General features: G+C 33.2%; 5 protein-coding genes across 12 annotated transcripts; 2 read left to right on the forward strand and 3 right to left on the reverse strand.

The window, feature by feature from the left end:
• Window positions 1-82: 82 nt before the first annotated feature.
• Window positions 83-2,997, forward strand: LOC138937011 (pseudouridylate synthase TRUB2, mitochondrial). Its single transcript, XM_070302859.1, has 4 exons — window positions 83-410; window positions 740-1,148; window positions 1,229-1,365; window positions 1,491-2,997. The coding sequence occupies exons 1-4, from the start codon at window positions 257-259 to the stop codon at window positions 1,769-1,771; spliced, it is 981 nt and encodes a 326-aa protein (XP_070158960.1). The 5' UTR covers window positions 83-256; the 3' UTR covers window positions 1,772-2,997.
• Drosha (ribonuclease 3 drosha) lies at window positions 1,994-8,206 on the reverse strand. Of its 2 annotated transcripts, none has more exons than XM_070302858.1 (11): window positions 7,818-8,206; window positions 6,773-7,683; window positions 6,300-6,543; window positions 6,038-6,229; window positions 5,595-5,952; window positions 5,097-5,514; window positions 3,894-4,845; window positions 3,586-3,795; window positions 3,183-3,505; window positions 2,750-2,895; window positions 1,994-2,435 (listed from the first exon to the last, which is right to left on the reverse strand). In XM_070302858.1, exons 2-11 carry the CDS (start codon window positions 7,681-7,683, stop codon window positions 2,242-2,244), a joined length of 3,948 nt encoding a protein of 1,315 aa, XP_070158959.1. In that variant the 5' UTR covers window positions 7,818-8,206; the 3' UTR covers window positions 1,994-2,241. The 2 variants fall into 2 exon arrangements, with proteins under 2 accessions (XP_070158959.1, XP_070158958.1); XM_070302857.1 differs by having other exon boundaries at window positions 6,773-7,715.
• Window positions 8,207-8,557: 351 nt separating this feature from the next.
• On the forward strand, window positions 8,558-11,943 carry Pcif1 (Phosphorylated CTD-interacting factor 1). The gene is made up of 6 exons (XM_070302955.1): window positions 8,558-8,653; window positions 9,274-9,558; window positions 9,632-9,787; window positions 9,863-10,011; window positions 10,086-11,450; window positions 11,527-11,943. The coding sequence occupies exons 2-6, from the start codon at window positions 9,301-9,303 to the stop codon at window positions 11,804-11,806; spliced, it is 2,208 nt and encodes a 735-aa protein (XP_070159056.1). The 5' UTR covers window positions 8,558-8,653; window positions 9,274-9,300; the 3' UTR covers window positions 11,807-11,943.
• Window positions 11,944-13,429: 1,486 nt separating this feature from the next.
• Jmjd4 (jumonji domain containing 4) lies at window positions 13,430-16,146 on the reverse strand. Of its 2 annotated transcripts, none has more exons than XM_070302957.1 (5): window positions 15,936-16,146; window positions 15,510-15,788; window positions 15,110-15,407; window positions 14,734-15,004; window positions 13,430-14,650 (listed from the first exon to the last, which is right to left on the reverse strand). In XM_070302957.1, exons 2-5 carry the CDS (start codon window positions 15,745-15,747, stop codon window positions 14,192-14,194), a joined length of 1,266 nt encoding a protein of 421 aa, XP_070159058.1. In that variant the 5' UTR covers window positions 15,748-15,788; window positions 15,936-16,146; the 3' UTR covers window positions 13,430-14,191. The 2 variants fall into 2 exon arrangements, with proteins under 2 accessions (XP_070159058.1, XP_070159057.1); XM_070302956.1 differs by having other exon boundaries at window positions 13,431-14,650; window positions 15,941-16,145.
• A 781-nt stretch (window positions 16,147-16,927) lies between these two features.
• Window positions 16,928-21,774, reverse strand: LOC138936819 (uncharacterized). Of its 6 annotated transcripts, XM_070302553.1 has the most exons (10): window positions 21,665-21,774; window positions 20,698-20,931; window positions 20,473-20,610; window positions 20,372-20,404; window positions 20,140-20,172; window positions 19,916-19,945; window positions 19,076-19,357; window positions 18,458-18,844; window positions 18,201-18,351; window positions 16,928-17,274 (listed from the first exon to the last, which is right to left on the reverse strand). In XM_070302553.1, exons 1-10 carry the CDS (start codon window positions 21,729-21,731, stop codon window positions 17,130-17,132), a joined length of 1,500 nt encoding a protein of 499 aa, XP_070158654.1. In that variant the 5' UTR covers window positions 21,732-21,774; the 3' UTR covers window positions 16,928-17,129. The 6 variants fall into 6 exon arrangements, with proteins under 6 accessions (XP_070158654.1, XP_070158651.1, XP_070158652.1 ...); XM_070302550.1 differs by having other exon boundaries at window positions 20,473-20,931; XM_070302551.1 differs by lacking the exon at window positions 20,140-20,172 and having other exon boundaries at window positions 20,473-20,931.
• Window positions 21,775-24,338: the final 2,564 nt, after the last annotated feature.

The raw sequence follows: 24,338 nt of genomic DNA on the forward strand, positions 1-24,338 counted from the left end.
GAATAGAGATATTTCTACGCATATTCGCGGCGGTCAGTTTAAAAATCAAACAAACGTGATCGTTGCATGAGATAGTAGCGATACATAACCTCTCTCTCTTATTTTCATAAAAATATTATAAAATATATGAAATTAGAGAAATAAGATATTGTTATGTATTTCATATCTACGTTAAGTAAAATTTACACAAGTTACAAGTGTATATAATACATAATCAGTGAGAGTAGTAAACGACAGTTTTTTTACTATTTTTAATATGAAGACAAGAAGTCTGATTCCAAAAGTGGAATGTTTAGTTTCCGATGCTAGAATAGCATGGAAAGTTTTAAACGGCGTGTTCGCTGTTTACAAACCGTCCGCGGTCTCGTATTTAAACATGAGAAACACCATAATCCATCGTCTCTGCGAAGGTTAGGATTTTATTCTACATAAAATTTGCTTTATTCACACACAATTATATCTTTTTTATAATTTCATAAATCTCGTTTTTTCTTTTTTTGATAGAACTTGAATATATAATTTTAAGTTTAAGTATAAAAAGCATAAGAGAAAATGCAGCGCTGAAAGAAAGATTTAAGAATTTTTCTTTTTCTTTTTTACTCTTAAAGTGAAACAAAAAGATATTCTTATGTATTTGTTATGAAAGAATCAAGCAGAATGAATACTAATACAAAAAAAATATAGATCTTTAATTTTTGTTTAAATCTTAACTTTCTGAGAAGTAACACTTGATTTTCAGACTTGAATAGTATGCATGTACGTCCACCGATCCAACATGTGTGTATAGAAGGTAATACAACAGAGAAGATGAATATAGTTACACATCCTAGTTACGCAGATCATCCTTTAGTAGTGGGACCGCGATATCAACCTAAAGATTTCAAATTAGTATGCGCTAATTATCTGAACACTGACTCGTCAGGACTCATGGTTTGTGGTATTAATGATAATACCAAGTGGATTAATAAATTAAAAGATTCTAAGCCTCCAGTCAGTTACAAGATTAAAGGTATCTTGGGACAAGCAACAGATAATTATTTTAAAACTGGAAAAATCGTCGAAAGGTCTACGTATAAATTTATTAAACGCGATGCAATTGATAGAATATGTGCTTCCATGCAGGCTGCTCATCAAAGAAAGATGTTTGAGTATGTTGTATGATAAATACCTAAAATATTAATTATTTTTTAAGCTTACAACTAATAGTAATTCATTTCTGCATGTTTAGAATCTGTGGATTAGATATGCAAAGTCAAGCTGCATATGAGTTGGCCATACAAGGTTTAATGAGGCCTGCGGACAGCCATATTCCTATGGTTTATACTATAAAATGTGTGGACTTTACATCTCCTGAATTTACATTAGGTAAATATTATAATTTCTACTATATAACTCAGATTTCTATTTTTTTTTCCATAATTATCTATATCTATTTTTATATAATCACATATTGAGATGATCATATACTTTATTTATATATTTATTTTCAGAAATTGTAGCTATAAACGAAAACGAGATGTATTTGAAAACTTTGGTTCATGATTTAGGAATGCAACTTCACAGTGTTGCTACATGCACTCAAATACTATGTTTTCGATATGCATTATTCAATTTAGATCTTGCCCTATTGCCAAAACATTGGGAGTTACAAAACGTTTTAGATAATATAGAACAATGCCATGATATATTTAATCGAAATAGATATTTATTGAAACAAAAGAATCCGATATTGACAGAACAAGATAATAAACTAAAATTTGTTTCAGACTAAATTTTCAAATATAGAAAATAAAAGAAAAAAAAAAAATATATATATATATAATGCAAATTATATTATTATAAAAATTTTTTATATAATTATGTATATATCCTCTATTCTATGAGAGAATTATATTTGGACAAGTAATAGTAAAACAGGAGAGAGGGAAGGAAATGGAAGAGTTTTGTAATATAACATTCAGTAATGAAAACGCACGAGATATTTCTTTAAATCAGTAAGCTTGTTAAATCGATTTGAATACATCAACGCTAGTATATTATTGTTTATCATGCAATATTATTATTTATTAAAGATCCAATAAGTAGTTCTTACAGAGTTATCTAAGGAGAAATGATTCTCTCACGAAAAGAGTATGTATATGTATATAATAATAAAAAAGTATATTGTCTTGTTTGCATTTTTATCTGTGAAAATAAAAACCATAATTTATGCTTGTAAGAACTATATAAAGTAAAGAACAATTAGGTTTCTCTTTTCTTTGAAACATTGCTTTCTCTACTATGACTTCTTCTCCGGTTTTGGCTCGAGTCAGAATCGTCAGATTTTTCACTGGACCTTAACGATTTTCCTCTCGGTTTCTGTTTATTTGGCCATTGCTGCATTTTCATACTTTTCGCTATCACACGTTTTTGATGATCCAATTGTGGGAATAAATCTGCAGAAACAAAATATTAACAATGATAAACAAATCAAGAACAATAATTTTAAAGTAAGCTACTTCAAACTACAAAGCTATATTCTATAAATTAAAATGTAATTTTTGAATTCTATGGATAAATAAAAGATTTATTCTCTGTTTTCAATTTCAATTAATATTTTAATAAAATATTAATTCGAAATTCTTACATTATTAAGAAAATTAAGAAATTGTAAAAAGAAATGGCGATCAAATTTTTTAGACAAAAAAGGTTATAAATCAATTTTGAATTATCCTATAATAATTATTTTATCATTTTATATATAGCATACCTTGAGATTTTTCTAGAGCTTCTTTGGCAGAGTTCATTTCTGCTTCTTGAATACTATGTCCTGAAGCCTTAGCCAACCGTTTCCCTTGGAAATATACAGCGACTGTATAAACTCTTGTATTAGTCGGTCCTTTACATTCGATGACTCTGAAAGAAAGAAATCGTACAAGATTATGAAAATATTTTTTGCAAACACATACATCTTTCAAATGTGTAAACATCAAATATGTAAACATATATTCAGCAATGTTCGAGATATTCGAAATGAAAATAAATAAAACTTTAAGTAAATAAATAAGATTCTTTGTTATTAATTTGTAACATCAGCATTTTATGCTATCAAGTAATAAATTAATGTTGCAAATCGTAATTATAACGCATTTCTTTGATGGCAATTCTAGAAAGGCTTTTCTGCCAAAAAACTAAGCACTTACTTGTATACAGGAATGTCTGGCTCCCCACCATCCATAGTTCTCAAAGTTAAACAGCATTGTTGCAGCTTACTCTTTGGATCATTCCAGTCTTGATTCATGATAAAATCTTGTAAACGTGGGAAGAAGCATACATCACAAAAGACATGACAATATTTTAAACCTTTATCAACATAAAGCGCCCCGAGGAAAGCCTCTAATAAATCTGCTCTGTCTTTAGTTTTTAATTCGGCTTTCGGATTCCCGTAAAGGGCATATTGAGTCATGCCAAGATCGTCACAAACGACCGCTTGTGTTTTATTATTTACGAGTGAGCTTCGCAATAACTACACGATACAGATATTATCATTAGAGATAGATGAAAAAATCACTTGACAAAATAATCTGCAAACAATATATTGCTTACTGATAGGTGTCCCTCGTGATGTTCCGGAAAGAATTTGTACAAGTATTCAGAAACAATAAGTTGCAGCACAGTGTCCCCAAGGAACTCTAATCGTTGATTAGATCCTAATGTCAAATTAGTATATCCTATACTACGATCTGTGAACGCTCTAGCAAGGAGACGGATATGAGTGAATTCTATCCCAATTGATTCTTCAAACTTTGTCAGTTTCTGTTTAACATAAGAAAAAATAAACGAAAAAGAGTAAAACGTATAAGAGTGTGTCTCACAGATGAAGAAAACTTATTCAAATGCTGAACAATACATACCTGTAGTAGCTCGAAACTAGGAATCCATTGTCTATCTCCCATCGGTTCCTGTTCCTGAAGAGGATGTCGCGGATAATTGACCCAAACTTTGGCAAGATCTTCCTCACTTTTGAAGAGCGTCTCTCCGAAAACTCGATCGGCCACTTCTATCCCTCCGTCAAGGAAGAGCGAACCCATCAACGCTTCAAAACAATTTGCCATTGCATGCCTCAGCTCCAAATCGTGGCAGAGATCGCTACCGTGTGCGTAGAGCATGTACTCCTCAAGACTCAGTTTCTTCGCCAATACAGCGAGATGCTGATTTTGCACGATTGCCGCCCTGTAAGTAGCCAGACCACCTTCCTCCAGATCTGGAAACATATGAAAGAGATGGATGGATGTGAGAAACTCGACGACTGCGTCGCCCAGAAATTCCAGCCGTTCGTTGTGCGCTATGGACGATTCCGTTTCCGTTTTCGCGCCGAATCTGGACATTATGTTTATCAAGGTGTTGATGCCGCGTTTTCGCGTGTTCATATAGTGGATTCTGCGATCGCCATACTCGGGCTGCCTTATGCCGCAGTTCGTCAGAGAGTTTCGTGCGTGATCCGGATTCGTGCCAAAATTCTCGCGGTAGCTGGGATGTGTAAGGGCCAGTTGGAGCAAATATCTGTTCTTAAATTCGTAACCCAACGTGCGTTCCAGATTGTCCAAGGACTTGTGAAACCGCAGATGACAGACGAGTACCGGTATCAGCATCGCATGCTGCACAATATCACACATAATGCCAGTTCTATAAAATCCGTCGGAGCTGACATCGACTGTGACGTCGCGCTTCATTTTGCTCTGAGTACGTAACTCTTGCAGTTTGTTTTCCTTTGCCTCTAACTTTCTTTTATCTTCGAAGGAAGGTTTCGACATATTCGCGAGTAGATGTCGAAATTTCACGTAATCTCGCCACGCTTTTTGATAGCTGGATAAATTAAAGAATTAATTTTTAGAGGGTTATAGTTTTTAAGTGCAAATATATTGTGTATGTTTAAAAAGATATAACTTTGAACAAATTTGAAATGTGATTTTGTACGTTTGTATTATTTAGAGTAAAATTTTCTAAAAAATTAACAAAAATTTAACAATTTTATTTGGCAAATCTTTTGCATCAAACAAGTACAAAAATTTTTCGCTTTAAATATGACATTTTATTGATAGTAAGTAATTACTTACTCTGCATTTCCAGCATAGCTAAGTTGCGGCGGGCGGATACCAAAATGTACTATCTCGGGATAAGCGATTATGCCGGGTGGCTGGTCCACTTGATTTCTATCTAGCTGATCAACACGAACGCTACATGGTTTCTTCCCTGGATAAGTCACAACCATTCCCTTTACCTCATCCGCGAAATCTTGCCATTTATATTGCTGCACTGCCACCAATCTAGGTAGATCGTCTGGATCTATTAGAAGAGTACTGCTCTTTATCAAATAATTTAGAACTTCGTTCATCGACAAGATTTCTTGGCCATTATCAGCCAAATCACGTACAAATCTTGGCATAAAATGGAACTGTCCACAGCCGGATTTGTCCTGTGCCGCATGCAAATCGAAATCTACGAGCTCCAAAATTTCTCTGAATAGATAAATCTCTGTGAAAATTCAGAATACTTAGAATGGGCGCGATAAAGAAAAAATATGGTGTTTAAAAAAATATATAGCAACTACTTACGAAAATAATCAAGTTCCTGTATCGTGAAATTTTCTGGCAATTTCTCTTCTATGTAGAGGATTGTGTATTCAATATTAAATCGTATAACTTTACACGTGGGTAATTTAACCAGCGGAAAATGAGAGAGCATAGAAAATCCTTCGAATATAAATTCATGTTCGTCGTGTTTAATAATCGTCGGTGTTTTGGTGAGGAAATTAGTCGGTGGACTGATTGTTATTCTATAGTGATACAATTTGTCCGCATTATTCGTATTTAAATCACACTTGTTTATTGCACCTTCTCCAGCATAAATCCCATGTCTTATGCCTGAGCGCCGTGATTTCGCACTACATCTGCATAATGGACCATCATTCATCTATAAAAAAAAATTTATAATATATTTTTAAATATCTAACGTATAGATTTTTAAGAATTGAGACGAGACAATTCTCGATAATTACCTCTCCAGGATCATTGAACCACATTTCAGGATGCAATCTTTGTGGATGCTGTTTCTTTGCCATTAACTCTTCCATTGTTCTATCATCCTCATCCATAGAGCTATCACTATCAGATGAAGAGCTACTGCAAGCTTCAGATTTATGACGACAAAGACGTGCTCTAGTTTTTCGCGGAGGTGGCTCATAGGGTGGCTAAATAAATTAAAAAGATATAACCAATTTTATTGCATTTTATTAGGCCAATTAATAGGAATATATATACCTGCAATGCTCTTGCTTCCGTTGCTCTGTCAATTAATAATCTCTTAAAAGTCATACATAATTCCTGTAGCTTAATAGTACTTTTCATTATCTTTGGATTATTCTCGTCTCTAAAATAGTAAAGATCCGCTGGTGCCGTGCGAGTCCAAATCTTTTTCTCGCTTTCAAGTATGCCTTCTGATCCCATGGCTGATAATTCGTTCAATTTTCGCTCAATGTCTTTACTTGTTGCACAATAATTCCGTCTAAAAGATATAAAAAAATTCTATAATTAGTAAAATCTTTTAGTTTGTAAATATAAGATGATTTTTGCACATGAAACAAATATGTCGAAAAGAATCAAGACTGTAGCTAATTTAATTCTTATTAAAAGAAAAAAAAAAAAAAGCTGCAACAGTGCTTCTTATTGTATCTATCATGTACTAAATACAAAAAACTATTATCTAAAAGGAGCTACACATATATAAATCTTACCTATATTTTTCTAAAAGTAATTCTCTTTCAGTGGGACCCTTGGTTCGTTTAGCATTGATTGGTGTTATATCTCGGGTCAAACGAGATTCCCTTGATTTTGATCTCTTTCTACTTCTATTTCTTGTATAAGATCCCTCTGAACGAGACGTATAACTTTCGTGCCTCTTATATGAAGACCTTCTCTCGAAATGTCCACTATCATATGTAGACTTTCGTAAATTAGACATTCCCTTGCTGTGCTGACGATATCTGTCCCTGTGATCGTCGTATCGTGATCTATATATTTTCTCCGACCTACCTTCTGGGCTTCTAGATCTTTGTCTACTATTGCTATGATTGGGCAAGGTTTCCCTATTGTTGTATTTCCATTCAGGCTCTTTTATTCTTTGCGATGGTTCATACTTTTGCGTCGAGCATAATCTCTCGTTATCGTTATACGTCTTACTCGTATCATAGCAAGAAATAGATGTATTTTGATACGATGTATTTGTTGTCCAATTTGTGGTAGAGTTATTAGAGTGCCACTCGTTACCAGCACTACTATTATATATGTCTCTATCTATGGAATTTCTATCCCAATTTGCATAATTTTCACTTGCATATTGTTGTGCAGATTCTGTTTTGTCATAATATTGATTATTATATTGTGGATCTGTTTGATTCTGGTAAGGGACATTGTTCTGAAAATTGGTCGCTCCATCATGATGCATAGGAGGTACAATCTGATACATCGAGTTTGTCGATTTAACGTTCGATACATTAGAAGGAGGTACATTGTACGAAAAGTTGTAATTCGGTGGTTGATTGTAATTAGGCGGTGGAAAATTTGGCACTGGAGATACTGGATAGTACTTCATATGCTCCTGACTCCAATAGTACGTTTGTCCCGTGTTCATTGAAGGATTTGCCATCTTCATGCGAAATTAGTTTTTCTTATTAACTTCTAATAAATAATAATTTTCGAATTAATTATATCAATGTTGGAAATTTATCAATAACGATAACTTCCAATAAAATAATTCCAATAAAATAATATTTTATTTACCGATTTTATTTTTCCTTCTTTTTTTATTAATATTTTAATATATTACTGTCACACTTGTTTATATCAAGAAACATTGATTACACGTTGATACTGGTAGGTAGATACAGAAACGTAATGTAACATAAATGAAAAAATGACTAAACTGGCTTTAAAGCTTCCCATAGCTAGAATCTCTCTATTCTAAATCAGCTGTTCCTCTGTAAATTCTGAAATTCCCCTTTTGTGCTGCTCTCCCATAATTATATTGGTTCTCGCTACAGATTTATAGATACAGATAGACTGCTTCCATGATGTAAATATATTATGTTAATATATTACGTAAATGTATTGTGTTTACAGCATGACTGTTTCTATCATGCTTTCATCGTGAAAAAATGAAAATGATCTATAATTTCTACGCTATATTCTTGCAGCTTTTCGCATATGCGAAGAAGCGAGAAGAAGCGATGAGACCAATCATCTCCCGCTATGTATTTTGCAATTTCCGTAAAAGCCGGAACAAGATTGGCCATTGCTCGAGTCACGCGTCGTTTTTGCGCGTTACGCCGAATGCATAAGCAGAGCAAGTCCGCGAAACGCAAGAAACTTGGAGACACTATGTTCCACCAATCATATTCGAGTATCCTCGCGCTTGCAGCGTTGCAAACGCGACCTTACGTTTCGTTGCGATTGTAACCGCACTTCCCTTCTCTCTCCTCGCCGCGCACTGTAATTCCTTTCAGTTTAAGCAAATGGCGTCGTACGGGTGGATATCGTCGCGTCAAATTTCACAAATCATGAATGAATTCTAAGTGCCGTCGCGCATTTCTCATGAATTAAGAATATTATCAGTTTTGGTAAGCTCTCTCTCGACTGCGATATATTTTGTGCGAGCGGGACCGATCGTGAGACACGAGAAACCGCGTATTTTCCTAGATGTTTTCTCAGTATGTAAACAAACATTGTATCACTGAGCGCTCTCGAGTTGCGAGCCGCGATGTTTTAAAAAAAGATCTCGTAATTATCGCGAGACTACTTATACTTTTTACAATTTATATATATAAGTATGCGTGGGAATGTGTTGGGTTCGAATAGATTATATTGTATAAAATGCAACGTGCCTTTTCTACAGCATCTCTAATGGTCCATCTTAATCTTTTATTTTTACGCATCTTTAATCTGTTTTCTTTTATCATATGTGTGTAGTCTTTAATTGATAAAAAAAATACAAGTGGTATGAAAAATATGAAAATACATTTTATTTATGTAAAATCCATCTCTTTAATATAACAAAGTATTACAATATTGCACATATGCTATATATATAGTTTCACTTTTAATAAAGTATATATAACATTATTTTGTATTTATTAAATTATGCATGACTGTGTTAGATGTAATAATCTTCAAGCTGTAATATATATTTTAATAGACGCTTGTCAAATATAGGATGTAACGCTTGGATAAATATTTTCAGTAAGTTGCGCCAAGCGCATATCAAACAATGAATGAAGTAAGTGGAGGAAAACAAGATATACCCAATACCTCGAATTGGGAAACTTTATCGGGGCAATCGGTGTCATCGTTGCCAGTCATGCATCATCATCATCAGACGCTACAGCAAGATGCAAATTCGACAATGGCGCAAGTTATAGTTCCTACACCCGTGAAACTCCAAACACCTATATTAACATCGACGCAAACTGTAGCCGATCATTGTCCTCAAATTGGTCACATACAACAACCACCCTTGATAACTCAAGTATATTGGAAGATCATTTATTTCTTTCTTTTTAACAATTTAAAGTTATAAGGTTATAAGAAAATTATTATAGGGTACACCACCGGGAAGCTTTCCGGAACTCGAGTTATCTGTGGAACTTCAACAACAAGGTTGGAAAAAATTTTGGAGCAAACGAGAAAGTCGGCCATATTTCTGGAATAAGTTGACTGGAGAATCTCTGTGGGTAGTACCGTCTTTGAAACCTCAGGTACTGCAAAATAGTATAAATACCTGTATTATATAGAGAAAAGAAAAAATGTAACATATATATATTTTACCAAAGTTTGATCCAATCACGGATCCGCTTGGTATTTGTGGTGTACCACCTCCACCTGGAAATGGAACTATTCCACCTAGTACACCAGGAGGTACTCTGAAGCGGAGAGCATCGGAAGACGGAACTACTCCACCAGCAAAGAAATTTATATTGGCGTAAGGCTCAATTTCATCGAGATATTAAAAAGTGTCAATATATGAATGAACAATTCGTTTTTGTTATATGTTAGGGGTCCATGGGATCTGGAGATACCTACGAATGTTATAATATATGAGAGAGCGCCGTCAAGTTTGCCACATGTTCATCCCGAAGCGGAAGCTCTGCGCTGTGCATTATTAGCGAAATTACGGCAATGTTATCAAGAATTATGTCACACTCGTGAATCTATAGACGCGCCGAAAGATTCTTTCAATAGATGGCTGATGGAACGAAAGGTCATTGATTGTGGCTCGGATCCGTTGCTATCGAGTCAATGCTTTCCCGAAATTTCTATGTCTATGTATCGCGAGATCATGAACGATATCCCCATCAAATTGGTGAGGCCAAAGTTCACAGGTGACGCGAGGAAACAATTATCGCGTTACGCCGAAGCTGCGAAGAAGATGATAGAATCTAGGGCGGCGTCTTCGGAAAGTCGGAAAGTGGTTAAGTGGAACGCGGAGGACACTTTTCAATGGTTAAGAAGAACGGTAGGCGCCACGTTCGACGATTTTCAAGACAGGCTCGCTCATCTAAAGCGACAATGCCAGCCGCATCTCACAGAGACTGTTAAAGCCAGCGTGGAGGGTATATGCCTGAAAATTTATCATCTATCGACGGAATACGCGAAGAAAGTAAAGGATAAAAACAATCAAATTCTCAAGGATAATGGCCTAGGAGATGTTATACCCTTAGGAGGTCCTGCTAGTACGCAAAGAAAAGTTTGGTGTTACCCAGTGCAATTCTCTCTCCCCACACCGAGACTTCCGCAAGTGGATTATCTCCCGGAGCGCGAGCAAACGATGCTGCGCTTTCATGGTGACACTATGTATATCAACAACACACACCTCACCAAACTGGAACATTTGTATAGGTACAACTGTTTCGACGACAAAAAGTTTGAAATGTTTCTGCCACGCGTTTGGTGTATGTTGAAGCGTTATCAGACATATTTTGGAATCAACGAAGGCCAAGCGACTCAGATGGCTCTCCCAGTTACAGTTTTTGAATGTCTTCAGAGATCGTTCGGTGTTACATTCGAATGTTTCGCTTCGCCCTTAAATTGTTACTTTCGGCAGTATTGTTCAGCATTTGCCGACACAGACTCTTATTTTGGATCAAGGGGACCGTTTTTAGACTTTAGGCCGGTCAGCGGCTCGTTTCAAGCGAATCCGCCCTACTGTGAGGAACTTATGGAAGCTATGGTCAATCATTTCGAGCGCTTATTGGCCGATTCGGCGGAGCCCTTGTCGTTTGTGGTATTTTTACCGGAATGGCGAGATCCAGCTCCTAACGCGCTCATAAAACTTGAAGGCAGTCATTTTAAACGCAAACAAGTAGTGGTGCCAGCTATGGAACACGAATACAGACACGGATTTCAACATATTCTTCCAAAGTGCGTTTACGAAACACGAATAAATTCCGGATTCGTTCGTGAAAATAATTTATTTCATTTTGTAATATATTTCCAGAGGTGAAGTGAACATTCGAGCAGTACACGGTACGCTAGTTGTATGGTTACAAAATCCAGCTGGCGCAGCACGATGGGGACCTACGGAGGAGCGAGTTGAGGCCTTATTAGAAGCCTGGCGACCCGGTCGGGAACGGGAGAGGGATAGACAAGAGCTCCTTTCCCCGCCGAGGCAAACGCATCAACCGATACCATCGACGCCAGTACCTGTACCCACAACACCAACTGTAACAACGCCGACTGTGCCACCCGTACAGACACTACCCAGTCATTCTGTATAATTGTTAAATGATCTTCACAAGAAAAACATATTATAAATAATTTCCGCGTCTAGAAATAGATATAATCTATATATTTGTAATATAACTAAAACTTTTTCGTTAAGAAATTTCACATTTTGTATTTTAGCATATATATATATATAACTTTAAAGAAAGATAAGATGTAAAAATGAAAAAAATATTAGATAGTTACATATTCAGAGAAAAATTAAACAAACGCAATATATAGAGGAACAATCTATATAAATGTTACTTTATAACCAGCAACACTATGTGTTGATGATATAAAACCCCTCGATGTCGAATATCATTTACATTTTGAAACGATCTTGTAGAAATTTTTTCATCGATAATTGATGATAACTGATTATTCGGCCTTTTTTCTCTTTAAGGCAAGAGAATAAAATTTCATTGTTTACTGTGTTAATAAACGGTAAAATTAAAATTATAAGAAAAATACACTGAGATACATATACATCTAATTCAAATAGAGATATAAAAGATTTACTTATCAGCAAATATATAAGCACACATTGCAGAAAGTCTAAACTTTGCAGTAGTGGTTAATTGTTGTTGATCAATGTATTAGACTTTGTGACATGTGTGATGCTTTTTAAATATTAGATATACTTGCTATGCAAGATGAAAATTGATACTATTGAAGATATCAGAAAAATGTTTGAATTTACGAGAATAAATATGCGTGTATGTATTGTATGTATAGGGAAGTATATATGTATATATGCGAATGTGTGTAAATGGTAGGATGTATGTATCGTCTGTATGTTTATTTCTATGGCCGTGGAGAAAATTTTTTATCAGAAATCGTGCGCAAAAAATTGTTTATCATATTTTTAACCATGACAATCTTCTTCTTTAGTATCAGGGATCATGAAAAAAAGAGCTAGTTGTGTATCTCATTTTAAATAGCTCTTTGCTGGTGCAATATTTTATATCAGTTTGTAAGTAGCTACAAGTCAGTAAGGAAAGGAATGTATAAATTAAACTCTGCAAGAAAAAGCACACATTTTTTTATGAGGATTAATAAATATGTATATATACATATATATATATTACATATATAAAAGAGATATACTTAACATTCTCTCTCTATAGTTTCTCGTATTATTTCTCTTTTCTTTTTTTTTGTATTTAATTTATCCCACTATAAAGATTTTTTAGAGAGATTTTACAAATTAAAAAGAGACAGAACACTTGTGTTAAAGATATAGGAGATGAATTTTTACAACCCTTTCCATGTCAAGCATATCTGTATTAGATATAATATATATCGAAAGAATAGATGGATTACATAAAAAGAAAAAAAAAGGATGCAAACTTATATATGGGGTACACATACATGGAATAACAGGACTCTCTAGACGCACACTCATAAATAATACATATTGGAAAAAAAATTATATATACACATATATACATTACTGAAACAATTTAATTAGAAAAATATATTATCTAGTTTTAATCACATCGGGCACTTTTTGAAAAAAAATTTATACTTGCATCTTATAAATTTTATATATTTTTTATTGCGAATATATATGCTAATGTATATGCTAATATATATTTGTGTTTATATACATACACAAGTACATATAAGGGCATATACCCGCATGCGCGTGTATAATTATTTTAACATACATAAAAAAAATATATATAAGAATATTTATGCTTATATAATTGATAGTGAATAAGACAATACGCGTGAAAGCTAAATATATATTACGTTTTGCAAGATACTATTGTTTTACAAGCAGCAGGGATGTATCCATGATTAGAATGCACTTATAGCTTAGCAGAGAGAATTCAAATAGGAAATTTTTATTGTAAATCTTTATAAATTTAGAGAATATGTAGTATATATATACACAACTAAGGATAAAAATATTAATATTTTTGTTTAATTACACTTTAGATTAAAGAGATAATTTCGCTCATATGTGAAAATATGCCCGAGCTTCTAGAGCTTCTATTTATCATATATACATCATAAAATATATAAGATTATTATTGCTTTTTGCCATACATAGGTTTCATATAAGCAAATATATTAGCAACTTTTTCAAAAAATTGAGGATACTTCTTTTAACTTCTCTGATGCATTTTATTTGTGGATAATTAGATGTGTCTAATGTAATTTGCTTATTGTACAAAGATAAGAAAATATGACTCTGCAAAATGTTATCTTCTAAGAGAAAATTTAAATAAAGTTAAGGGAGGAAATTTATAAAATTTTAGACACAAAAATATGACATGGTTTCTCATAACAATCAAGTAAAAGTGCTATATTTATGAAAACAAAAATCACAATTTGTCTCTGCTAACAAATTTATTTCGTTTGTTAACAATTTATTGAGTTTTGCGCGATCATGGAGAAGTTACATTTTCGATGTTACAAGATGACTCGAGAAATGAAGTAACAGTTTTCAATAAAAATCGTGCTTCATCATTTTCACATATTAAATTGTACACAGACAGATCTTGCGCGTCTGTGATAATATCGTCCAATACATTTTTCAGTACTCGCAAATCAAACAAACAGTGATTATATCCAAAACAATACTTGCGAAAACTGATAACTTGATCTTTCTTTAACATAGCATGTAAACGATTCTTAGCAATAAATGATATAAACTCGAAAAACTGTTTATAATCCATGCCATAAGAGGCCTTAAGCATCAATTGGCAATGTTCATTCCAGTTCTTCATATTCTTGCAATCATCAACTTCTTTCATAACGGATCTTAACTCCTTTTTTAATGCATGCCATACATTGCTTATATTGCAACCATTAATCCAATTATGATTAATGGAAATTGTATCTTCCTATATAAAAAAAATTACACAATTAAAACTTTCCATCAGTCTAGAATAAAACTCCTTTTGCGAAATATCTTACAACTATTTACCAAATTCCAAACTTGATGATGCCATCCAGATGGTACAAATATAATCTCTCCTGCTTCTTGAGTTATATCAAAACATTTCAACTTTTTACTATCATACATTTTATATTTTGTATGATCATTAAGATCCTCCGAAATTGCATCGTATGCTAATTGCCCATAAAGATCGCGAAGACGATCTTCCTCATGCGGAGGAAAAAATAACCATCTCTTTCTTCCAACTATATTTGCAGACCAACTATACGATGTAAAAACATCCGCGTGTAAAGGAGTCCTGAACATTGTAAAATCAATAAATCAATCTCAATGTACAAAGACAATATGAGAATAAGTTTCAAATCCCAAGCGAGAACAGTTGTAACATCGAAAATGTATTTACCATGTTTCTTTTGGCCCCATATATATAAACATATAATCATCATCTAGTTTAGGATGAGTGATATAATATTCGTTTAACCAGTCGGATACAAAATACCGAGGTACTTCGTAAATCGGAATATCGGGGAAGCTTTTCACGCAGTGCCAATCCTTTAGATATAATAAAGGCATCGATTTCGCATAATTGTTTCGTTTATAATCGATCCAATATTCCAAGTAACTTTTCATGGGCATGTCATCCTTGAATTGCGAGTTGTAAAACTTTCTATTACAATCGGCAACCGGGACAACGGTATCCCCTGGACAAATTAAACTTAATAATTAAATAGAAATTATGTTAATAATTAACGCATGTATAGAGGAGTACATTCTTTTCTCTCCAATGAGAATTTCCCACATACCGAACAATGTACGGAGCACCTCAAAATTGGGTGCACCGTTCAATACCCAGTCGCGTCTGCACGGCCAATTTTCAGTTGCTTGGGAATTAACGATACATGGTTTATTATATATTAGATATTTCGAGAAGAAATCGTTATACGTCACTGTCGATTCCTCAATTTGCTCGATTGTATCGGGAACGCGAGTGTCCTCGTCAAACGAATATAAACTGTCGTTAATTTCAATAAGCATCGACATGACCAAGACTTGGTCCTCATCGTACAATGTAGTTATTGTATCTGCAACGATGACAAAATGTTTATGATATCGAACAGCGATGCAGATCTAGAAATAGCCATTTTCGTTGTCGAGGATATAATAAGATTTGCGAGTCAAATGATATTGTTCTATGATGTAAGTCACGCATCGAATCGGTCAGGATTAACCTTACGTAGTGCGACATGGCCATCGCCCGCGATCTTTACAGGTTACAGGTCTATAAGCGACTGTGACGATCTTATACCGCGAACTAATTCAACTACTTAGAATAGCAACTAAAGGGAGCTTTCCAGCAAGAAACGCAATGTTATACGATTGGCTGCCCAATAGAAAAATTTTAAAAATTTTAAAAATTCTCTATTCGATAGCCAATCTTCCTCCCTACAGATCTCTCGCCCTCATCACTTCATCTATTCCCTCTTTCTAGTTCCTCCGCGGGCGTCCCCTTTCTCTTCTCTCTCTTCCGTACATACAAGAATATTTCCTTCTTCGGGTATGCACGAATAAATAAAAAATATCTTTTCAGGGAAATTCCGTTTATGTCATCGATATACTTATTCAGACAAATTCTTATGCGTAAAAGGCTATGGTGAATTATTCATTAAAGATGAGTACGGAGAGACGATGAGTGCATATATGTATAAACGCACAAGGTATGTTGAATCTCTGAAGTTAAATATATCATTATAACAGAATTTTATCTATATTAATAATTTTTTTCTTAAGTAGAGATATAAATATATTGCGAGTAATGGTGAAATATATATAACATATGTGTAATAAGATTTATACAGACCCGACAAAAACATTATGAATAATACATCACGATTAAAGATTCAAACTTCTATAATCACCGGTTATATAACGTGATAAATAAATTACATCGAGCGATGAGCATTTTTGTAGTGATAAGAATCAGAAATCAGTTTTCCCAGTTAATCAAAACATCATTAACTAGCGGATAGCTTTAATAAATGGCGAAACATATGATATTATTTCATTTTGTATGATTAATGTTATGACTTCATGAAGTCAGTTAAATAATAATTAAAAAAACTTTACGGTATATTTAGTCGTAGTATACATATATATTGCAGCAATATTTTCCTCTTTCTCAAATATATGTGCGTGGGATTTTTTTAAATATAAATAAAAAATATACAATTTACATAGAGATTTATTTTTTCGCAAAATCATTTTTCTGACAATTTTATAAAGTAAATAAAACGTAGACCTTTTGTAATTTTATTGTACTATATTTATGTCACAAAATACGATTATAATCACAGCTAATACACTCACCAATCATCGGCAGAATTTTTAACAAAGTAATATTTAATTTCGAAAATTAAACACAGATATTACGATGGAATTTTACCAGCTTTCACGGAATAAGTACCTTTACCAGAACTATCTATATTAGCTGCGCTGCTGCTGTAAACACCTTTGGCACCTTCCACGGTACCACTCGCACCTTCATCGGTATCACCGATACGGGAGAATAAACTGTAAACAAAAAAGCATGCGATGAGATTCTAAACGTAAGTCGAACAATTGTCAAATAATTAAATATATCCATCTATCAATCATCTATCATTAAAATATTTTTAAATTTTTGAATACCGATATCATATTATAATAGTGTTTATCTTATTGAGAAAATCTTTTAGAGAAAGATATTAAGTCTTGATAAGTCAGAACTAAAAATAGAATTATACATATTATTAATATATTGTAGAATATTTGATGTATTATTTGCATAGAATATTTTTTACACTCCAGGCACATTTTCTATTCCTTTTTCTAATGTTCTTTTTTTATCACTTTTAATTTTTTCATATAGTTGCAGTAATGTCACAGTTTTATATAAATAAGAAATCAGTAAAATTATTAAAGTAACTTTTAAAAATGGAAGATTTTATGAAACATGCAAAATATGTTAAGAAAACGATACTATTAGTAGTTGCTATTAAGGTTTATTTTTGTTCTTTTATGTCTCATCCAAAACATATTTATTTAATAAATTACCATGTCTTGGTGATTTCCATAATCAAGCATAATTTGCATATCTCTGATTATTGTATGACGAACGGGAGTTACGGAAATATTCTCTCTCGAAACCTGTTCACCTTGAAATCTATTCCGTTATTGGAAAAATTCTACGCGAATCAATTTACAGCATACAAAATTTTGATATTTTTACACAACGTTAAATCATAATAATCCTTTTTAAAATATTCGGGACATCCTACTCATACAATCTGTGACATTAATAAGAAATTTTCTGATAGACGAATCTGTATTTTTCAAAAATTTTTTTCTCTTTTATTTTTTATAAAAATGTCGAAATATCATTACTATTCGAAAGTTATAGAGAATTAGGGTCGAAAACGATCAAAATATCTATTATTTGTATATTTGGCGACACATACCCTACTCCCGATCCATGATCTCCGTGACCTCCAGGACTTCCGTATCCTCCATATCCTCCACTACCTGCACCGGCGTTTGCGCTAGCGCTGGCTTGAGCATTAGCATTACTTGCTCCGCCGCTACTATCGCCGCATCCTCCAGTACATCCACCTGAAATATCATACAATATGATCAAATTTAATTTCTATGTAATTAACAATTTTGTCTTCAAGCATTAAATCCTTATCGCTTGTGATTCTCTGTATCCAAAAATTACCTCCACCATAACCGCCTAAGCTTCCTCCATGTCCACCACTCAAACCACTTCCTGAACCTCCACCTAATCCTCCTGCTCCACCATATCCGCTGCCTAAGCCTCCTCCGTGTCCACCACCCAAACCACTTCCATGACCTCCACCTAATCCTCCTGTTCCGCCATATCCACCGCTTAAACCTCCTCCATGGCCACCACCTAAACCACCTCCAAAACCGCCACCTGATGCTCCTGCTCCTCCATATCCACTGCTTAAGCCTCCTCCATGTCCACTACTTAAACCTCCTCCATGTCCACCACCTAGACCTCCACCATGTCCGCTACCTGGGCCGCCGCCGCTCCATTTACCAGATCCGCCACCAAAACCGGAGTTACCTCCAAGCCCTCCATCTAATTATCACAAAAAATAAAATGTGTTTTTTTCCATTAAATTTATGGTATATTATAAATACGCATAGAAACGAGAAGAATAAAATGTTATTTTATCAAGTTTGCAAAATTATTGGACAGCTTATTAAAATAATAAATGTATGTCGAAAATATAAAAATCAAGAATATTTTATCCAATAGATTCTAATAACATAAACTATTACAAAAAATGTATTACATATACACACTTACGACCACCTCCATAACCACCGCCTAAGCTGCTGCTGCTACCACCGGCACTACTACCACCGTAACTACCTACGTTAGAACCAGCACTGCCATAACCACCACCCGCACCATCATTACCATATCCTCCGGAGCCACCACCATCACCATGACCTAAAGAACCGCTTCCGCCATAACTACCGGCACCGGCGCTACTTCCACCGTAATTTCCGGCACCAGATGCACCTCCACCATGACCACCGCCAAGACTTCCACTAACTTTACCAACTCCACTTCCATGACCACTACCTAAAAGTGTTTCGATTATTGATCAAATTTGTATGTTAAAATGGAAATAGCAGTATACTTAAAATATATATTATTAGATCATATATATTAGTCAAAGTAAGTTATACGTATATGTAAATGCTCTTATTAAATTATAAGAAATTATTATAGAGCAAGTGCTAAAAGCAGAAGCATTTTTAAAGTGTATGTAGTTTACAAAAGTATTCTTTTCTATGTAGCATATGCATTAATATGTTTATATGTTCCATGTGAGAGAATTAATGATATCTAGGATTTTATTAACTAGCTAGGATCAATAAATTCTAACTAGATTAAGCTTATATCGTCTAGTCGATTATATTTATATTTGCTTCTATGTTATTTATAGGCTGCGTAAATTTTTCAGTGTAATATTTTTTGCAATATATATATATATATATATATATATATATATATATATATATATATATATATAGCAAAAACATTACACTGAAAAATATGGTAAGATATATATATATATATTTTTTTTTTATTTAAGATTTTATATTAAATGTAGACATTTTTTCGTTTCAGACTTACCACCACCGTAGCCTCCACTGCCTCCGGATCCTAAAAATATTTATACAATAGATTATGTATTAAATAAATAATTATAACTACTTGTTTTAAATAAGATATTTGGAGAGGCATTATAAAGAACTAAATATTTTTATGTATGATTAGATACATTCAATATACATTTAATTATTTACAATTGACAAAGATACTAATAATGCATGCAAATTTTTTCGTTTTATACTAACCACCACCGTAGCCTCCACTGTCTCCTCCGGCTTCTATAAATATTTACACGATATATTATATATTATAAATAAATAATTATAACTACTTGTTTTAAATAAGATATTTGGAGAAATATTGTGGAGAACCAAACTTTTTTGTGCGTAATTAGGTACACATTCAATTATACATTTAATTATTCACAGTTGACAAAGATACTAATAATACTTGCAAACTTTTTTGTTTTAGACTTACCACCACTGTAGCCTCCACTGCCTCCTCCGGTTCCTAAAAACATTTATATAAAAAAGATTAATTGCAAAAGCAAAAGATTAAATCGATAAAAATGAAATTACCAAATCCACCGCTACCAGCACCTGCACCGCCGCCTCCGAATCCACCTAGACCGCTACTGCCACTGCCACCTCCGTAACCTCCAGTGCCACCGCCGCCACTTCCTAGACCACCGCTACTACCTCCTAGACCACCGCCACCTCCTAGACCACTGCTACCGCCTCCGAATCCACCTAGACCGCTACTGCCACTGCCACCTCCGTAACCTCCAGTGCCACCGCCGCCACCTCCTAGACCACTGCTACCGCCACCGAAACCACCATGACCACCGCCTCCTCCGTATCCACCAGCATTCGCCAATGCCGAGGCACCTGCTGAGGCATCGCCGACAGCTTGAGCATTGGATTTGGAATAAGTGCTACCACCCCCATACGAACTTGCGCTGGCCGAACTGCTGGCACTGCTGGAGGAATATGATCCTCCACTTCCACTGTAACGCTTCGAACGCAGTAATTCGGTCTCTGCAACAAATGGAGAGAATCGTTTTTTTATACCCTCAATGTTAACATAAAAATCGTTGAAAAAGTAATTTCAATCATGTTGATATCATACGAAATATTCATATATCTCTGATGATATTTTATATAAATTCTTCTTTTCCACTTGTTACAGAGCAAGTGCAAATAATTGCTGAATGTTTACAAGGAATTATATATGCATTAAGCAAAATAATGGATTATCTTGGGTCAGAGTTCAAGTACTTCAATTATCTGTAATCTGTTATCTGCGGTTGCAACTATTATAAGTTCTGTATTTAAGATTTGTTATTGATTTCTGCATAGAGCAAAAAGTTGAATTATGTTACATGACTATTTCGTATTTTCATAATGAGCCTTCTTTGAAAGCAACAAATGATCGCGAAGCTATAAAAAGGAAAATGCTTGTTATGTCACGAAAAAGTTATCACCGTTTTATTAATAGTTTAAAATCTTAAAAACAAATAATGTCATCTTGTATTATTTCTCGGAGACTGAGAATATCATTTTTTTTTTAATGATGATAAGTCATTTTATTACCTTATTTTACTTATTTTTTAATAAGTTATTTTATATAGTCGTTTTATTACCTTGCTTTCAAGATTCTTCTCTCGCTTTATAATAAAAGTGATGACAAAAATTAAATGTATCCCAGCAAAAGAGATGAGACTATTAATGATGGTGACGAGACATTGATACAAATTCGAAAGTTATTTACCTCGTGCTTGGATACACGCTGCAAGCAGCAGTAAGGCCAAAAGGCCGATCGTCCGGTACTGCCACATGACGATATCCGCTTCTTATCCCGATCAGTCGCAGTTACCAAGTCTTTATATCTTGCCTCCCACTTCGGTCGCTCGTTCCTTCCTAAAACACCGACTCTTTCGTTGAACGTAGATCGGATTGAGAAACAACAGGAGCAAAAAATGCGTTGGATGCGTAGCCAAGGTGAAGATAATCGGCGATGGATATATGTATATATCCTGAACGGGATATGGGTCTGTCATCGCAGATCTTCTCACTCTTGTCTATCCTGTAATTGACATTGATAAATTAGTTTTTTTTTATGGTATTATATAATACAAAACAATGTAAAACAAATTTGTTTTAAAAAACTATCCTTAGACAAAAAGAGAGTCTGTCTCGTTATTTTAAGAAGAAATTTATAAAATTAATTAAATAGTATATATTAAGTATATTCATATAAAAATCTCCTGAAAATCATTTATGTTAAAACAATAATTTTAGTATTATCGCATAGATTAAACGCTTCTTTTCAAAGAAGTATGGAAAACAGGAATTTTTTATTTTAATAAAGTTATTTATAGTAAAAGACTGTTATATTGTATGATTCAAATAAACGATGCTCATGAAGGCCAGGCAATTATAGACAGTTACTGAAACAAGAGATTTAATCATGATGTATCGACAGGTAACAGAATCGTATAGATAAAGCAACTTTCTTTTGTGATTATTGCATTATCATTACTATTTATACATTGTCTGGCTATTGTTATAAACACAATGTAATATATATAGACACACATATAGATGTTATTTATATAAAAATGTAATAAATGCGTACATACACATATGATCGATAGCTCATGAATTAAACAGTGAAAAATAATATAAGAAAGCATTACTCGATAGGAGTGAAATTGGTCATTGACATTACCAATGATTTAATGATTAATTGTCAAACAATTTTCGGAGATAACACATCTATTATAAATTGATAATGCAAAGCGTTTTACGAAGGCCGTTTGCAACTTCCAGCGGATTTTTCTCGATGAGCTTCAATGCCATTTTAAAGATTTATCATTTGATATAATCGCTAATAATACATAATTATTTATTTTATCAAAGTGATAATCATAATCTGCCTATTTTCACAAAAAAATTCCATATGAAGAAGAACAATCGGTACAATGTAAAGAGAAAAAAATTTATATTAGAACATAAAATTCACACATATATTATTGTTTTTAATCCAAAATTTTATTTAAATCCAAAATTTCCAACATAAAAGCTATCTCTATAATATAAATACAATATTACGAGGTAAAAACGTAAAAATATTTCTTAAAGATTATTAAAGCGTTCTTTACACATCTTCATTTAATTATTAATCAAAATGTATGTAATAAAGAATAAAATACACACAAATTGCGCAGTTTATTTAGATTTTAAATAATTGTATGTAATTGTACATATATGTATATGTTTCTGCAAAATGTGCACATATTCCGCGAAGTGCACATTAAAAAAACATGAATTAAGATATAAGAAGAAGATTAACTGTAAAATGTATATTCTCCGTATTCATGAGAGATAAAATGTTTTCTAATTTATGTTGCAAAACTATTGCAATCTGTTATAACCGCAGATTTCTCAGAGTTAGGAATCGATTATACAAACTTTTATGAAATGCTATCGCTTCATCAATTTATAATGCAAAATATTTCAGCCATTAATTACTTTTAAGTTAAGAAAATATCATATTAGTTAGAATGACTAACAAGCTAAAACAAGATAAATTTTTTAATTATTTTCTAAGAATTTTCTGAATCATAATATTTTTACAATTTCATATATTATTGGAATTAAATCGAATGGAAAGTAACAAATCTTAATTGACTTAAAAGATTACGCTAATCTATTTACTTAGAAATAATAATTTATTTAAAAATAACGCATATATATATATAAATAATTTTTAAAAAATCAAGCGATAGTTTGTCGCTCTTCCGTCATCAGTGTTTTTTAAATTTACTTACAGTGATTTATGATCTGCATACTTAGCATAAAGTGCATGAGACATACGAGAAGAAATATTTGTTTAAGTAACTAATAATTAGATTGCTCTCAATCCAAAAGTCGTCATTCGTTTGTATCAAATGAATCTACGATAACCTCCGCTATATTAACTTAGATTGACCTGATCGCTATATTTCACTTGGCGCAAATTGTATTTCTAATAAATGATAATGTATGTGCATGTAATCAGGAAATAATGATGCTAAAGAATAAATGCGCGCGGAAAACAATTTTTTTAAAGAATCTATAATCTCTCTTTAATTATTTATCTTTCTATCTAAATCCAAATAGATAGACGATATTTTTGATATAATAGCATTTTTATCTTGTACAAAAATAATGTACATAATCAACCTGAATTTAAAATTCTCACCATTAAAAGACAATAAAATCGATCGATTTATATCATTACGGCCATTGTTTCTTCTAGATCAAAAGGAGTCAAGATGAAAACAGATAAATAAAATCTTAAAACTATATCTCTTCTTAGTCTTCAAGTTACAGAAAACTATTTCATCAAATATAAAATATACAAATATAATGTGATATATGTGATTAGCGATTAACATGCG

The sequence above is a fragment of the Polyergus mexicanus genome, unplaced genomic scaffold (genome assembly GCF_030449975.1).
Source record: "Polyergus mexicanus isolate NDT 795.1 unplaced genomic scaffold, iyPolMexi1.0 SCAF_10, whole genome shotgun sequence".
Taxonomy (NCBI): domain Eukaryota; kingdom Metazoa; phylum Arthropoda; class Insecta; order Hymenoptera; family Formicidae; genus Polyergus; species Polyergus mexicanus.

What these genes read in the sequence shown, in the direction of transcription:
- LOC138936819 (XM_070302550.1), bottom strand. Translation starts at nt 21,731, where the DNA reads ATGTGGCAGTACCGGACGATCGGCCTTTTGGCCTTACTGCTGCTTGCA. An exon ending in CAGTGGAGGCTACAGTGGTG is followed by an intron (nt 20,173 to 20,371) that starts GTAAGTCTAAAA and finishes AAATATTTATAG; the next exon opens with AAGCCGGAGGAGACAGTGGA. An exon ending in CTTAGGCGGTTATGGTGGAG is followed by an intron (nt 18,352 to 18,457) that starts GTAATTTTTGGA and finishes ATGATATTTCAG; the next exon opens with GTGGATGTACTGGAGGATGC.
- Jmjd4 (XM_070302957.1), bottom strand. Translation starts at nt 15,747, where the DNA reads ATGTCGATGCTTATTGAAATTAACGACAGTTTATATTCGTTTGACGAG. An exon ending in ATGGGGCCAAAAGAAACATG is followed by an intron (nt 15,005 to 15,109) that starts GTAAATACATTT and finishes TACAATGTTCAG; the next exon opens with GACTCCTTTACACGCGGATG. An exon ending in ATCATCAAGTTTGGAATTTG is followed by an intron (nt 14,651 to 14,733) that starts GTAAATAGTTGT and finishes TTTTTTATATAG; the next exon opens with GAAGATACAATTTCCATTAA.
- Pcif1 (XM_070302955.1), top strand. Translation starts at nt 9,301, where the DNA reads ATGAATGAAGTAAGTGGAGGAAAACAAGATATACCCAATACCTCGAAT. An exon ending in AACCACCCTTGATAACTCAA is followed by an intron (nt 9,559 to 9,631) that starts GTATATTGGAAG and finishes AAATTATTATAG; the next exon opens with GGTACACCACCGGGAAGCTT. An exon ending in TTTCAACATATTCTTCCAAA is followed by an intron (nt 11,451 to 11,526) that starts GTGCGTTTACGA and finishes ATATATTTCCAG; the next exon opens with AGGTGAAGTGAACATTCGAG.
- LOC138937011 (XM_070302859.1), top strand. Translation starts at nt 257, where the DNA reads ATGAAGACAAGAAGTCTGATTCCAAAAGTGGAATGTTTAGTTTCCGAT. An exon ending in AATCCATCGTCTCTGCGAAG is followed by an intron (nt 411 to 739) that starts GTTAGGATTTTA and finishes CTTGATTTTCAG; the next exon opens with ACTTGAATAGTATGCATGTA. An exon ending in CATCAAAGAAAGATGTTTGA is followed by an intron (nt 1,149 to 1,228) that starts GTATGTTGTATG and finishes CTGCATGTTTAG; the next exon opens with AATCTGTGGATTAGATATGC.
- Drosha (XM_070302857.1), bottom strand. Translation starts at nt 7,689, where the DNA reads ATGAAGATGGCAAATCCTTCAATGAACACGGGACAAACGTACTATTGG. An exon ending in AGCTATGCTGGAAATGCAGA is followed by an intron (nt 4,846 to 5,096) that starts GTAAGTAATTAC and finishes TAATTTATCCAG; the next exon opens with CTATCAAAAAGCGTGGCGAG. An exon ending in AGCTCTAGAAAAATCTCAAG is followed by an intron (nt 2,436 to 2,749) that starts GTATGCTATATA and finishes TTGTTTCTGCAG; the next exon opens with ATTTATTCCCACAATTGGAT.